Source organism: Siniperca chuatsi, linkage group LG19, assembly GCF_020085105.1.
Source record: "Siniperca chuatsi isolate FFG_IHB_CAS linkage group LG19, ASM2008510v1, whole genome shotgun sequence".
In the NCBI taxonomy this organism is placed as follows: Eukaryota; Metazoa; Chordata; class Actinopteri; order Centrarchiformes; family Sinipercidae; genus Siniperca; species Siniperca chuatsi.
The window spans coordinates 22,706,636-22,722,351 of NC_058060.1; the positions used below are offsets into that span (position 1 = coordinate 22,706,636).

The 15,716-nt window shown below is 41.8% G+C and overlaps 1 protein-coding gene across 1 annotated transcript in view; it reads right to left on the bottom strand.

Annotated features, from left to right (window-relative positions):
- The window catches only part of drosha (drosha ribonuclease III), an 81,232-nt gene that overhangs the window by 2,534 nt on the left and 62,982 nt on the right, over nt 1-15,716 (bottom strand). The window contains exons 26-31 of the mRNA XM_044175969.1: nt 15,149-15,254; nt 13,773-13,914; nt 11,434-11,516; nt 9,887-9,990; nt 6,963-7,055; nt 5,980-6,026 (exon numbers count right to left, since the gene is read on the bottom strand). Of these exons, the coding sequence (XP_044031904.1) occupies nt 5,980-6,026; nt 6,963-7,055; nt 9,887-9,990; nt 11,434-11,516; nt 13,773-13,914; nt 15,149-15,254 (575 nt within the window). The remainder of the gene's footprint in view (nt 1-5,979; nt 6,027-6,962; nt 7,056-9,886; nt 9,991-11,433; nt 11,517-13,772; nt 13,915-15,148; nt 15,255-15,716) is intronic.

Consider the following 15,716-nt stretch of genomic DNA (forward strand, 5'->3'; position numbering starts at 1 on the left):
CGACTGGCTCTGGTTTTCAGCCATGACAGTGGAAGCTATAGCAGTAGCACTGTTAGTAATTTTGATATTCAGAGCTTAGGTAATTTTCCATTAAGTGTTTACATTACTGGGTCTGCCCACTCCACACTTCAATTTAAAACAGCACGCATGACAGATGCTCGGTGGTTTGTGTCAACTCGCCGAGACACAAATTTGACTGTGCAGTTTTTCCGGTCGCTGACTATGACCATGCAAACCTAAACAAATTAAAATCAGTCTTTCAATACTTTTTCCCATAGAAGTTTTAAAGTAAGTCTCTGATGGAAAATGGAGAGGACTCACAGAGTTCTGTACCTGAATAGAACCCCCCCCCCCAATAATAGTTCTCATTCTGGCCTTTCTGTTAGTGGTTTATTGTACTCTGTAATTGTTTGAACAGTCATTCTTTATTATTTTGGCTCTGTACTTCAGCATGTTTAGTGTGAAATAAGAAGTAAGGTAAGAAAACAGACTTTCAGCTTTAATTTGACGTTGGAAGAATTGCTGTTTTTTTATATATAGTCCAAGGACCAAGCTTTGGGACAAATCAATAAAGTCATCATATTTAATGTATGATTGTAAATCTCTGCTGCAGTCTGTGACCCACATACATCAGCAGACACTTGCATCTTCCCTGAGAAAGCTCTGTCAGTTGTAGCTGTTGATTTGGAGACTTTCTGACTTCAGTCTCATCTAAGCTAGTAATACTCTGACTTTTCCAAGAACACCCAACTACCGGGCCATACTGGGTTGTTTGTTTAGGATCATTTTCCTGCTACTAACATTGGAAGGACTGTGTTTAAAAAGGTTTACACTGTTTGCCCAGTATTGATGTAAACATTCTCAAACACCCTTAAAGCTGAGAGTCAGCACTTTAACCTCACACACTGTTTCATTTCAAATCCAATGTGCTGCAGTACAGAGCCAAAACAACAGGAAATGTGTCACTGTCTAAATACTTAAAAGTCTGTGCTGTGTCATGGGCAGATAGTGTATATTATCCTCTGATAAATGGGAAAATTTAATTATTACTATTGTCTGGACAGCTGATAGTATGGCGCCTTGGGGTTTGAGGCAACGATTCAACTATCTGGTGTGGATATTATGTTTTCTGGAAACGGCTGCTGTCCCACTACTACAGACCCATATCCACGGTTGGAGAAACACACCACAGGAGCAGAAGTAAAAATGGTTCTCACATGTTGGAGCGACACATTATCCATCTGGATTGTGCTTAACCCCCTCTCTGGTGCTGATAAGCTCTTAGTTAGCAAATCAATCATTTGAAAACCCATCACTCCAACGGTTTATTTAAAGAATGCCTCATCTACAGTCTAGTAAAGAGCACTGTGAGAACCTTTTTTGTGTGTTTCCTGTGTTAAATGACTGAATGTTTGAGACTTTTGAAAATGTATTATTTAAGTCATTTATTAAGTGAGAAATGCAATTTTCAGCTACTTAAATGTGAAGATTTTGTCAATATCAGTGGGGTTTTTTTATAATTTAAAATCAAATATCTTTGGATTTTAAACTGTTGGTTGGACAAAAAACACGCAATTTAAACATGTCAGCTCTAGGAAGCTGTGACTTGTTTTTTTTTTTTGTTTTTTTTAAACTTTTTTAGTCATTTTATGGACTGAACAGTATTTGACTTCAGTCAGGGTCCAAGAACAACACATTCTTCAACTGACTGTCAGGAGGAATTGGCTGTGAACAACTAAAGGCCATGTAGTATTTTAGCAGTCTGCAATGAGTTCCTGTAATCAGAATTCAAAAAACCTCCTATGATAAAGGAAACAGTGACAAAAGCTGCAATTTACATAACATGTGTGTTTGAATTGTGAATAGAAGAAGAGGATGTATTCTTCCTCTTGCAACACTCTTAAGTCATCATTATGGCAACAGAGAGGAAAAGTGCAAGATAACAACAATATCCTATTAAAAAGCAAACGGATCAAATAAAAAAAATCCTGAAGAAAGGAAATTTGAGACACACACATACACACACACACACACACACACACACACACACGCATGCATGGATACACACAGATACACGCAGACTATTTTAATATGCTTTTGGTGAGTAAGGAACACTTGGTGAGCCTTAGAGAGAAAACTACATATTGCATTTAAAATATGGAAATCACCAGCATTTTTCCCTGGGAGATGACTTGAGAATAACCCACTCGAGAGAGCAAAAAAAAAAAGCTTTGGCCATTTACATTGTTTAACATGCGGCACAAGAGCAGACGTCAAAGAACAGGGACGCTAAAGAATTTATTTCGGTCTGCATTGGGCATCGCAAAAACATATTTGCGATGCCCAACACAAATGTGTGTTGGCAGCTGAGAATTCTCAGTTCCGGAGAAAAGCACCTTTGAGAAACGGCGCACTCTGCATAATGATTACCTTTGGTTAAGGCGTTAACGCACTTAACTCGGCTCAGGTCTTTTGTTTATCGACAATGCAGTAATTCCTCTCAAGGACAGAGGTTGCTGTCTTGAGATCCAGGGTGTAGCTGCTTTCGGAGCAGCGAGGCAGTCGGGGCCTCTGCAACAACGCGGCCTGTTGTGCCCACCGACAGCAGTGCTGAAATGCGCGCTCACACAGCAGCTGGATGTGGAATCTGTGATGAGGGATCAGTTCCCTTTTAAGGGCACAAGAACATACAGTGTCCATTCACTATTCAGCCTAAGCTCAGGCTGTGAGACGACTCCACAATAGACTGCGCCGGCTGAATCTATCACCTAGAGCGCACTCGAACCACATCGGTCAACAAGCCAATAGTGCGCCAGTATTGCGCTGCTGATGAAGGGATTTCCCTGCCATGCCAAAGGGCACACAAAAGACTCAAGTCAGTGAATAGAGATTCTGCATATTGTACTTTACTTTGCCTCTATCCATCCAATGCTTTTATCTGGAGATTAAGGGGTTTAGAGAAAGCTGAGGAAAAAATGTAGTCCCCTTCCAGCTACTAGCCAGATCGAGGCTCCTTCTCTTATTCAACAGATATTGCATTGTTTGAGAAACAAGCAGCTGCGAGCTGAAAGCTGAAAAAAGTGGAAAAAGGAGGCGATTGAGTCTTAGAGAGAGATTGGAGACTTTAAACAGAGACAGTACTTTCTTTAAGGATGAATGATAAATGGTTAAGCCGTTCCCATGTATATTTGATGTCGCCTTAGACCTAACGGTGCGTGGTGCATGGAGCCTGAGGGCCTGAGAAACTCTGCACCGCCGATTCCTTCCTTCCATCAACTCCGTTCCCCTACCTGGCTGCTCTCAGCTCGATTTGTTTGCACTCATGTTTCTCCCAGTCTGGGCCTTGGTTAACATTTAATTCTGCCTTGACAGATACAGGCAGGAGACTGTCAAAACGTGGGCCATCAAATAATGAAATGTGAATCAGCTGAGCCACCAGTGGATCGGCTACAGACAGCACACACACCGAATATTGGGCCCCGGTCTCTTTAATGAGCTCTGAGCTGTCTGACTGAACACAGCCATGGCTCTCACCTCTCCGACACCGCTGGAGCCGCAGATGCTGTCTGCCAGGAAAAGCGCTGCAGCAGAAACAAAAACTTCAATCCTGCTCAAAGTGCTCCTGATACTCGAGGAGGCCTTAAATAAAACATGGAAATGAATCCTGACACGTTGCGGGGAGGTGTTTTCGATCCGAGAGTAACACAAGGTAGGGCTGTTGTACAAGAGGAGTAATGGTGTAGCCAATGCTGCAGTGAGGGCCAACAAGACAATCAATGACGAATTACATGACACCGGGGCTAATGTCCTTGATTAGTCTTGCTATGTGAACAAATGAAGCGAGGCCCTTGACAATCACATGAGAGACAATGCGGCTCCAATAGGAGTTCATGCGTCAGGCGGTTCTGCAGCAGATGAGCTCGAGTCTCATTATATAAGATCATGGTCAGGAGACACACACATCCTTCAAAGTCGTGTTTGAATCCTGCTAACTGACCTTGCATATTTATCTCTAAAAGAAGATGCCCAACAATGGAATAACAGAATATGATATGAATATGAATTTCGTGCACAGAAGTGATTCATTTAGGCTTGAATAGTGAAATCAAAAAAAAAAAAAAAAAAGATCAGCCGACTATATTACATGAAAAAAAAAAAAAGACCTCTAAATAATGAGGAATCACTACCTGTACATGATGGATGGTAGAACAGATCTGATCAAGCACAACCAACAATTCACTGGTGGAGATCTTTCAGCCTTGTGCAACCACATTAGGGCTTCAACTAATGATTACTTTTATTATTTCTTAATCTTTTTTGATAAAAGTATTAAGCGTTTAATCTATGTTACGTTGTCTGATCAACAGTCCAAAACCCAAAGATATTCAACTATCAATCATAAAAATATGCTAAGATTATTTTGCATTTTGCCTGATAAATAACTTAAATGATTCATGAATGTTGTGTCGATAACTTTTCTGTCAATCGACAAAACACCATTTTGTTCCAATTCTATTACAAGACTAATATTATCACAATATTGGTAACATTTAAAACTGATTTTCTCTCTAATAATTAATTATAATCCTATAACTGACAGGCTCACCTCAGGCGAAAGAAAAGAGTATATTTAAGCTGAGCGGTGCGCTGGAAATTGGCGGGTTTAAATTAAATGACAATACAAAGTCAAACAAAGCCGAACTGGAAGCATTTTGCGCCGAAGGAAGGAAGACTTGAAGAGATGATTTTAAATCAACTGACCTTTTAAAAGGCATTGCTAATCTACTCACATGAAACAGCAATTTATGAGGGGGGAAATGTTCATTTACTAGCAATGAGCATCTATCAATCATGGTGACAGAGGTGTACACTGGGGAGAGGAAATGGGAGGAATTAAGGGAGGGAGGGAGACACAGGAGAGAGAGTGTGTGCACTGAACTACGCCCCTGACAAGGAGGGAGGGAGCCAGAAGCAGACAGAGAGGGAGACTGAGAGAACGGCTTTAAATAATAACACCCTAGCGCTAATGTTTCATAAAAAGCTAAAGCTTGGGCGCACAAACAGTATCAATCACAAGTGGCTGGAGGCCTCATTTATGAGCCAAATGAAATCAAAGTTTGACCTTCCTGCCCTTTGCAAGTTCTACAGGCCTGTTCCAACAAAGCCATTTGTGTTCACCTCCAGCTAATTAGTTGAGTTAAGAACAAATTGTACATTTGATTAATGCGGTGGTCACAGGGATAGCATGAGTCTAGTCCAAAATTTACACTTGAACACATACCCAACTCCTTCACCCTTAGTGTAATGTATGATATTATGCATCCACATACATATGCATTGAGTATAAGAGGCGAATGGGAGATGATTGAAAGGGCTTGTGTATGTGTTTCTGAGAGCCCTGTAATTGTATTTTTACTTGGCAGTGAATGAGACATTGTAAATGCCTAAAACCCACTATCTATTTTCCTTAAGTGGTGGTTGATGGCAGGATGAAAAACAGCCAAGGAGTGAAGCAGCACATAGGGAACGCATCAGCTGCACTCCTTCAAATCTGAAGAGGAGCAGTGAGCACAGGAGAGTCGCTCAGAGTGTGAAGCCTCGCTCTCATGGTCTGTAAAAGGGCTCGAAAACACAACAAAAAAAATACAAACTTTGCAAGGCCCTCAACAAACTTCCTGTGGTCCGTCGGGATGATCGACATGGTCGAGGACGCTTAGTTTCCCCTGTCCTTGTTTTATTGGTTCTCCATCTCTGGCTAGGCCCCGTGCCTATGGTCTGGGCTAGCACTTCAAACAGCCTAATGTCCTATATGTCGCAGCCAACCGGCTGGTCAGGCCATAGCTCTCTGCCAGCCATCTTGCATACTGTACAGCCAAGGCTAATATTCAACACTGAGGCAAAGCGTGTGAAAGGCTTAAAGTGTGAATATGTGTATGTGTGTGTGTGGAGGGGACGGGTTCATGTTGCCAAACAACTCACATTTTTCAAGCGCATCCATCGCAGCTCCCATTTCCGCCTGTTGGATGCTAGATTAGAAATATTTTAAAAAGGAGACAGAGAGGGGGAGAAGAGGTCTTTAGCATATTCAAAATGTCCCTTTTTTGAAATTCTGTCAAAAAAAAACAAAACAGGCCCAATACTGAGCAGATTATCAAAAGTGCTTTATATTTGTTTTGAAAGAGCCCTTTTGCCAAACAATACCAGGTAACTGTGCACACATTTCAAAAAGGTAAGCCTATTGGCGGCTCTGCGCTGGGCACTGTTTACGCCTGCAATTCACCGTCCCTCCGTATACATTATGTGCTGTGTGATCATAGCCCAGCAGCGGAGGTGGCTGGGAGCTTAAGTCATGTAAATACAAAAACAGTAAGCTGCCAAAGATCCTATGGAAGGGACAAACGTATCGCCAGCTTAGAGCATGAGAGAGCGCTTTCAAGTAGGGGGCCGTAGAGGGGATTTCCACGTGTGTGTGTGTGTATTTGGGGGGTTCCATTTCTCGCAGGCTCAGCTGTAGCTTTATTGTCAACCCCTCCAACCCTGAAAAGGCCTTTGCGCAGAGATTCACTTTCTTTACTTTACAGAAGAGTGAATGTGTGATCACACACAAATGTGTGCAGTCAAACACAAAAATACATACACACACACACACACACACACATCCCTGTCCTGCTGTGATCACAACATCCCAGGTAGACCTAAATGCAGCCCTAGATGCAGTGTTGCCTAGTCACAGACTCTTCTCCTGCATAAAGTAATATTTCCATAACACAATTTACGTAAAATCAATAATGAATCGATTCATTTTCATTCTGCATAATGTCTCTCCCGATAGAATAGGCCAACAAGAACTTAATTGCTATAATAAACACCATCAATAAAGCACAGCCATTATTCTTGAGCCTATTAGCAGTGCATTGAGAAGTGGAGTGCCTTGTCCTGTTATATTGTACTGTCTTACTCACCTTGGGCCTTTGCCACAGCCGATTCGCTCCCCTTTGAAATACACGGCAACGGTGTAGGTGCGGGCGTGTGAGGGCCCCACTGTCTGCAGGGTCCTGCAAATTCAAACACAGAAATATGGGATCAGAGGGAGGAGGCTAGAGTTGAGAAATAATAATGATACTACCCAGGAGAAAGGCACAAGGACACTCAGGGACAATGTCCTTCAGAGAAATAAGAAAAAGGGAGGTAAAAAAAAAAAAGGTTTTCAATTGGAACAAATATAATTCATCTCAAGTGGCGGGTTGAGAGGAGGGGGATAGCGCTTTGATTCAGTAGCGTGCTTTGAGAGTGCACAGAAGCCATCTGAGGGACATATAAACAACTTTTAAAGCCTCCCAACTCCCCACACCCATCATCTTCAGATACTAAGATCTGTGTTTGGGAAAAAAAAAAAAAAATAAATAAAAAAATGACATATTGGGAGAGGAGCTGAAATAAAAGAATGACAATAGTCTTTGAGAGACCCATGAGTCTTTGGTGCGCTAGAAGGGTAAACAATGAAGAAGCTAAAAAGGGACCAAGATCTATGAGAGGGATGACAAGAGAATATCACTCAACTAATTTACAGATGTACCTCATTTAAAAAGAAAAAAAAGTCAAGCTGTCAATTTTGTTACATTTCTGCAGGGACATATGTACAAAACAGCAGACAAAACTTGGGAGATGTTTGAAATGTTAACATTAGCATAAACATCTCAGATCCAAGCTGTGAGTCACCTAAATTATTCACAGACAATTTACTTATTTCAGGAGAGCAATCCATTTTTAATGCAATGTGGTCACTTATGACACTTTATCAATAATTCAGCCCCCTTTCTCACTTACAAATGAAGAAGCACATAGCATGTGTGGAGCAAATAAGACTCTTGTGAGTGATGTTTTAGCCAAATCTCAACAGGGAAAGCGTGTCACTTGGAATTATCATGCTGCTAAAATAACACAAAACGAGACGGAATGAAAAGGAAATCTGTGAGCTGTTGGGAAGTTGTCAACTTCAAGGCTGCACACAGATGGAAGTGTGCGAGGGAGAAGAAACAGCACCGTAGAGGGTCTGTACATGCTTCAGCTCACACTAAAAGCAGCTACTTAGTGTCTAAGGCCTTTCTCTGCACAATGTGAAAGTGTGTATGAGTCTGCTCCCTAGTGTGTCCTGCCCCGCCGAGATGTACAGTAAAGTAATGGTGCTAGGGTTGAGGTGTAAATCTGTCATCAGCCAGACACATTCACTAGGGAACCTTTAGCAGGGGGCTCAGTGCATTAACTCCTTTCCTTCCCCCTTTCCGTGTCCTTTCCTGCCCTCCATTGGTCTCTTTCTGTCTGACTCACACTCTCGTCTCACCCTGTTTCGCTACTCTTCACACTTGTAAACAAATTCAGACGGCCCTTCAGACAGTCTGACAAATTTGACGCCAACAACTGCTGTATGAAATGCTATAAAAGGTGTATGATTCTGGCTTATCGACCTACAGCGGTCAAGTCATCTCATGAGGAGGTTAAGGAAGTGCTGAAGATTATGAGCTGCTTCTGTGTATTCGTCGAACAAGAACAAAGCAAGTAGTAATTACACTCAATGTTCTCAAAATTCATCAGTGGCTAGCTTGTGTCTATTCTTGTATACGCATGTGTGCTGAAACGTTGACATTCAAGTCACCCAGGAGCTCTATTTGTTTCTCGTTCACGTTCTTTTGGGCAACAGAGTTGGAGGGAAGTGTTGATTGTAGTGTCAGAGTTGTGCTGTGTCAAAAATCACCATCCACTGGGCAGTTAGAATAATAAACAGAGGAGCAATGGAAAGACATTCAAATAAATACAAGGACGAGAGAAAGGGAGGAAGAGGGGACTGATTAAATGCTGGATTGCGGAGTTCATTGTACATAAAACTTCTCTGTCTCCAACTGCCCTTGCACGTCCAGCCGACCCCCTTTTTTCTCAGAGAAAACACTGTTTGTCAGTTTCCATGGCAACAAACACTGCTTCATGGCTGCTCTCAAAAGCATTCTGTCAAACGACACTTGCTCCTTGACCTTTTGTCAAATAAGAGGTCTCTTTGGGCGTGTTTATTTCTGACAACAAAAGAGACCTTTACACAGCTATTCACAATGTTCAGGGACCGATAGCAAGGAGAAAAGTCCTGCAAATTATGTTTGAGCCATTTCATTTCTCGGAATGTGTATTGTGGCCCATGTGATGCATGACTGAATCCATCTCAACGTAGACTTTGGGTTTCACTTAAGAGAGGGACGTGACCACTTTTTTCCCTTGTATGTACAGTGTACACGTTTACCTGGCATGCGATTGGCAAAGGACAAAAAAGCAGGAAAATATACAGAGTGCAGAGCACAGCGTGGCATTTTTCTAGCTAAAATTGGCAAATTTACATAAAATTTAATTTAATACAATAGATCAAATATAGGATTGGGCGATCTAATTCTGTTTAAACCAAGTTACTAATGCTTTAATGTCTATGGGTGTATTAGACCAGTGATTCATAACCAAACTAACGTTTTGGCAGATGCTTGGGGGTATGTGGAAAGATTGTGGAGTAGCTCAACTAATTGAAAATAAAAAATTACAATGTAAATAAAAAATTATATCCACATATTGAGTCAGTTGTACCTGAACACCACATGTTGAGAGTGCATATAAACTAGTTAGCAAGACAGCAGAGAAGTTGAACTAGTTAGCTAAAAGCAATGGATAAATGGTTGAAACTAATGGCAGTGTCGATGAAGGGGTACATACATTGATCTGACAGGGCAGTGGGGGTACATCGGACAGAAAAGAAAATGTTACTCTTGGCAGATAAAATGCTTATTTTACTTCCTAAAATTCAACATAGCTTAGCTTCAAATAGCTGGTCTCTTTATGTTTTCTGGGGACTTACTTGTACAGTGGGATATCAGGCTCCTTGCCCTCTGTTCTCAGGGTCAAACAGCATTGCTGCAGCTGAGACTTTGGGTCATTCCAGTCCTGGTTCAGAATGAACTCCTGCAACACACAAACCAAACAAAACACATGTAATCAAACGTCCTTCAAAGAATCAGAAACATAAGAAATAAAATTCAGCTGCAGTTCCAAACTCTCTCCCTCAATCGCTCATGCTTTTATTTCATTCTTGCCATGAACCTCTCCACCATTTTTACCCCCTCCTTTTGCACTCACTTTTTTGCTCTCTCCCTAACTGGCTCTCCATCTGTGTCTTCACAGTGAGTACAAATCACAGGCTACTTAAGACAAAAGCCAATCCTGGGCCAGATATATAGAGCGTCTGGGAGTCTCCCAGGTGTGCAGCCCTGATACATTTCTCTTATCCAATGGGGACTTCTAAAAGCCCTTCCATTAACAGGGAAGCAGCCTTGTCATAAAAAGGCAGACTTTGAATCCAGAACTGTCTGCTCCTATTAATTTTCTACAAAGAGTGCTTCTGCTTCTGTTGCTCACGCTCTCCAACTCTCTCGCTTTACTGCCCCCAACCCCTCCAACTGCTGTTCTTACTTCTGCACTTTACTTCCCTTTTACTCCTTCCCACTTTTCCTTTCTCTTGGGGGCATCTACACCCCTTAAGCCTAAAGCAGAGAAATGAGGCTGTTTTGAAAAGAGTGCAGCATATAGCTACGCTCTTTTCATAAGGAAAGCAGCGAACATAAGGAAAGGAGCGTTTATGTCCCCGGTTTTGCCTTTCTATTTCCATCCAAACTGGATGAAGCAGCACAGTGTGCAACGTTGTGGTTTCCAGAATGCTATGTAAGGAGACGTGCTGGCAATTTCACAACTATTCTCTTGGAAGTGGAAATGAGGTGCTCTCTTGCAGCGACCATGACGCAAAGTTCAGCTCCTCCAGAGCTGGGGATTCTCCCTGGAGAGGCACACCAAGACAGCAATTAGTATGGTATATCAGACCACTGCAGCATCTTCACAAGGAGAGGTCCGCGCTGGGTGGGTACTCATACATGAGCATGTGTGTGAGCACACTTGTGCGCATGTCCGTTTAGGTATGAGAGTGTTTGTGATAGAAGAGCCCTAAGACACAAACTATCTAAATTTGGACAATCCAATAGTGCTTGAGAATAAAATGCCTGTCCTTCCTCACTCACATCTGGCCATGGGAGTCTTGACTGAAGCTTACTCGATTTATCCAACTCCTGGAACACTCCAGAAGTGGATTCCATTAACAGCCCAAGCACTTCTTGGACCAATAGAAAAACACTGACAACACTCGTGATTCCCGTTAAAGATGACTAAAATAGCGACCGTCGCGAGAGGCATTCAACAGCCGAGCACCACTTCAGGCCTTGCATCAATGCTAGCGCCATTAGGGCCCAGCCATTAGCTCCCTCCTCCTCATCTCCCTGGTTCTTTCTCTCGAAGGCGCCCGGCTCAGCAACTCATTGATCAGGTGCGAGTGGTGAATGTTCGTCAATAGGGGCTCACCTTCAGCCGGGGGAAGAAGCAGACGTTCATGAAGGTGTGCACATACTCCAGATCTTTATCAATGTAGAGAGCGGCGATGAAAGCTGCAGACAGAAAAATGAAGAAAACACTTGTGAAAATATAAAGCAATAAAAGATTGTAGCTGATGTGTGGCTTCTTCTTCTGCTCTGCTTAACAGTTGGCTCTCTTCCTGCTCCTAAAGTAAATAAAACATTAACAAAGACCAGAGGACAAACCTCAGCTGTGGCCCTCCAAAGCAAGTGACGTGATGTTACTGTAAACAATTGGAAAAGATGGCACTGTAGTTCATTTTCCATCAAACAGGAAATTGGTATAGTGAGGGCCACACAGAGTTCACAGAAACATCCATATAATATATAAGATAAAACTGTATGTCAAGCTGAATTGAGAGTTACTGGCGGTCTAACTGAACTGAAAAAAATTTGAAATGCAAGCAGTAGGTGCTGTGTGCCATCTTCATCTCGTGACTGTCCCTTGTTTTCCTCTTCTATTAGTTGCCAGTGCATTCACTCATCTCCGTGACTAAGACAGTGGGACATGAGAGAGGAATAATAGGTAATATTTCAGGAGGCCAGTGAGGGCCTGCTTTAGCTGCAGGGCATGACTGTTCATATGCGAAAGAGCTGCACTCATTTTCAGTCCTGACCCTTGTCCCCTTCCTGTGTCATCAACTCTGCTCTACCCGAACTCTGAAGGATGATTTTAAAAGCAAATGATATGAAGCTCATGTAATAAGGTATGCCTATTGAATGCTGACCTGGAATGCATTAGTGCTTTTTTCTTTCTTTGTTTTTCCCAGTTTATTCCACTTTTTCTGCCAATCTGTAACGGTCTATTCCCTATTCATTTTGTACTACAGTCCCTGTCACTGTTAGCTCCCTAATGGCCTAATGTGGACAGCAATGGGTCTCCACATACACATGAGCTCAATCCCAATAAGGCCCATGCACCCTTGCTCTCTCCAATCTGCCCCCACCTGCTTGTTCCTCTGTTCGCGTGGAGGGTTCATCACATTCTCTCCTAATATTAATTTTGATATGCATGTAGGCTAACCGTCGGTAAACTTTCCTTAGATTGCCTTTTCATTGTGGTTTGGAAATCCAGGCATGTGCAGTAAAGTTAAAATTAAAGGATCCATCATTTTGTCTCTAGCTAAATTGATTTGATTTTTTTACCCATAAGCACACATTAATAAAAGAAGAACTATCTATTTTATATTTGGAGACTTGGGGATCGGGGGACATTATGCTTTGACCAACAAGTACGAGGCATGGCATGACATGATCCCTGACAGGCCTTACCTTAAATATCTGGCAAACTTAACAGTTGTCACTGCCGCAGTCCATTATTTTTTTATTATTACACATTACAGTAATGTGATGCTATTGTAACCAGTTATCTAAATGACCAGTACTATGACTTTCTACTTTTTATCCCGTCAAATAGAAAATTGCCTCCGTAGTAGTGGTAGCTGTACCGAGGCAATTTCCTATTCGGTACAGCTCATAGTTTGAAACATGTAATATAGGAAAACAAATATGAAAAAATCATGAGAAACAGGCTGTATAACACTTGCACACATTATAATGTATAAAATACTAAAACAGATTAGAAATATAAGCATTAAGTGATGCTTACACACTGCCACTGCCCACACTTACTCTTGAATTTATTGCTATTCATTTTCTTTTTTTCCCCACTTTTCTTTTTTACTACCTCTCAGTGTGTAAACGGGAGTGAGGCTGGTGCACAACTACCACTGTTGATAAACATACTGTTTGGCTGTGTTTTCAGTTTGAATTTTTTTATGCTTTAGTTACGAGACTCTCTATCTTCCAGTACAACTGCAGACTATAATTTGTTTAATATCACCACTTATTAATACCACTTCAGCCAGGGTGGATAAAACAACCATTGGACAATGCAGATAATTTTCTCTTTAGCAGCCAAATGTGACTCTTCCACCATCCACTTCTATTAGTAAGCGTACTTTGGATGTCTTATTCTGTTAAAAAAAAAAAAAAAATCTACTAAACTGGTACATTACTACAAGTAGCTTATTAATTGTGGCATACTGTGGCAGCTGTAGCTAGTGGAGCATGTTCCAGTGTCTTCAGCAGAGAAGAGGTGTTTGACATCTAACACAAAGGGAACAAAGAAATCAATAATGGTACTTCATGCGGCCTCTTAAACTGCACATTCTGGAGAGATCTCGATATGAGAAAAAGGTTCAGTAGTGGTCTATAAAAAAATAAATCTATATTTTCTTTCTTTCCATTGTACATTTATGTAAATGTATCAAAGAACTTTGAACATACACTCCAACAAGTCAGCCAGAGTCTTGGTCCGTAGTGCGACCGGTCGTTTGGTTTTGTCGTTGGTGATAGCGAACTCCTGCATGCCCAACTCCTCCGCCACTTTGGCCTGTGTGCGGTTGTTTACCAGCGAACTGCGGAGTAGCTGCAATAGGGACAAACAAAAAGATTATAACATTTTTATGTCCACCTGTCAGAAATGTACTCAAGGTGTGAACATATAGCCACACAAACACTACACGCTGACACACACTTGCATGGAAATATACAGAAGTACACATCAAGACATCAAAATAAACCGCACATGGAATAATTCATCAAAGACAGAAATGGTAATGCAGAGTAAATGTTTCAGGGAGATTGCACGTTGCTCTGTTAAATATTACATTGTGACTTGGAGTTTAGCGGATGACAACATGTTAGACTGGGTAAGGTACATTTACTTCTCTAAAAGGAAAAACACAAACATGTTAAATATAGCTACAAGATGCAGAAAAGAGCAAATAGAATGCAATATGCCGGTCTGAATCTGTCTTGCTGTGATGTGCCCTCCTTAACAGTACACACGCAATCACAAACACACACACACACAATGAATGAGCACTTTTTCCCAGATTTGAAATCCATTTCAGATGTACCCCATCTTGACTCTTGGGCATAGGCATTGCTGGAGCTTTCAGTCTCTCAACGAAAGCTTGCTGGAAGCTTTTAAACAAATGAAGTCACAGCTTACATGTATAAGAAATATCCACAAATAAATATCTAACTGCAAAGGTACTTATTCAGTTTTAGCCCAGTTCAATCCCTCCAAGTAGTCAGTCTTCTGAAGAGCAGTGCTGATGCTCGATTGAAAAAAAAGCGTTGTAGTGCCATCTGACTCTCTCAGAAAATGGACATGCATGTTTAAAGTTTGATCCTTTGCTTTGTACCTGTGTTACAAGCCATGCAAGTTTGCGCACACACACAACTTTATCTTTCAGACACTTGACAGCTTAGGCAAAAAATGTGCTCACAAAGATGTGTTATTGAAAACCATTGAACAATTTTGTCTCATGACAATACCCATCACAAGGTGTACAGTAAACATACAGGCGCAGTGTGGGGTGAGGAGTGGAAGAGAGTAATTTTGTGGAAACAAGCAGAAGAGGAATGAGGTGAATAACTGGCTGGCACTTGGAGATTCAAAGATTGATGGGAAGAAAGGAAGTAAGGCAAAAAAAAAAAAAAAAAAAACCTAGCGAGCAACAACAGCAGAAGCACAACAAAACACAGGTGTGAAGAAGCAGATGTAGATAAAAAAAAAAATGAAATGCTTGTGGGCGAGAGAAGCCTGTGAGGAGTGTGTGCGATGACATATGATTTAAGTGATTTGATCTTACTGTTAAATGTCCTTCATGGTGGTCGGGGAAGTGGATGAAGAGGTACTCTGTGGCCACCAGCTGCATGATAGAGTCTCCCAGAAACTCCATCCTCTGGTTGTGGCCTCTGGACAAGAGGAAGCAAGGGTGGATGGACAGAGGTAAACACGGAAAAGGATGTGTAAGGATTCAAAAAAAAGAAAACACAAGGTTACAAAAGGATATGAGGGAAATTAAATGGTAGGGGTGAGGTGGGAGGGCAGGGAGAAATGGGGTAAAAAGAGAAGACAGGGAGGGTTTCACATGAGGTTATTCAGCTACACATCAGTGGGGCATGAAAGCCATCATGCTCTCTCGACAAATCCACCAGGCTGTTAGTCTTTTAACAGAAACGGTGAAATCGGCTGATGTACATTTCTTGGGTGGCCTCTGGGAACGGCTGCACTGACAGGTTGTGTGACAACTCGGAGGCTGTCTGAAGTAGCAGCCCTTCTGAAGAAAAACGCCGGGCTTTGATTGCAATTCAAATGGAAAAACGGAAGAAGAATACATGCTTAAAAAACCTCTGGTACACCTGCAGGAGTGCCTG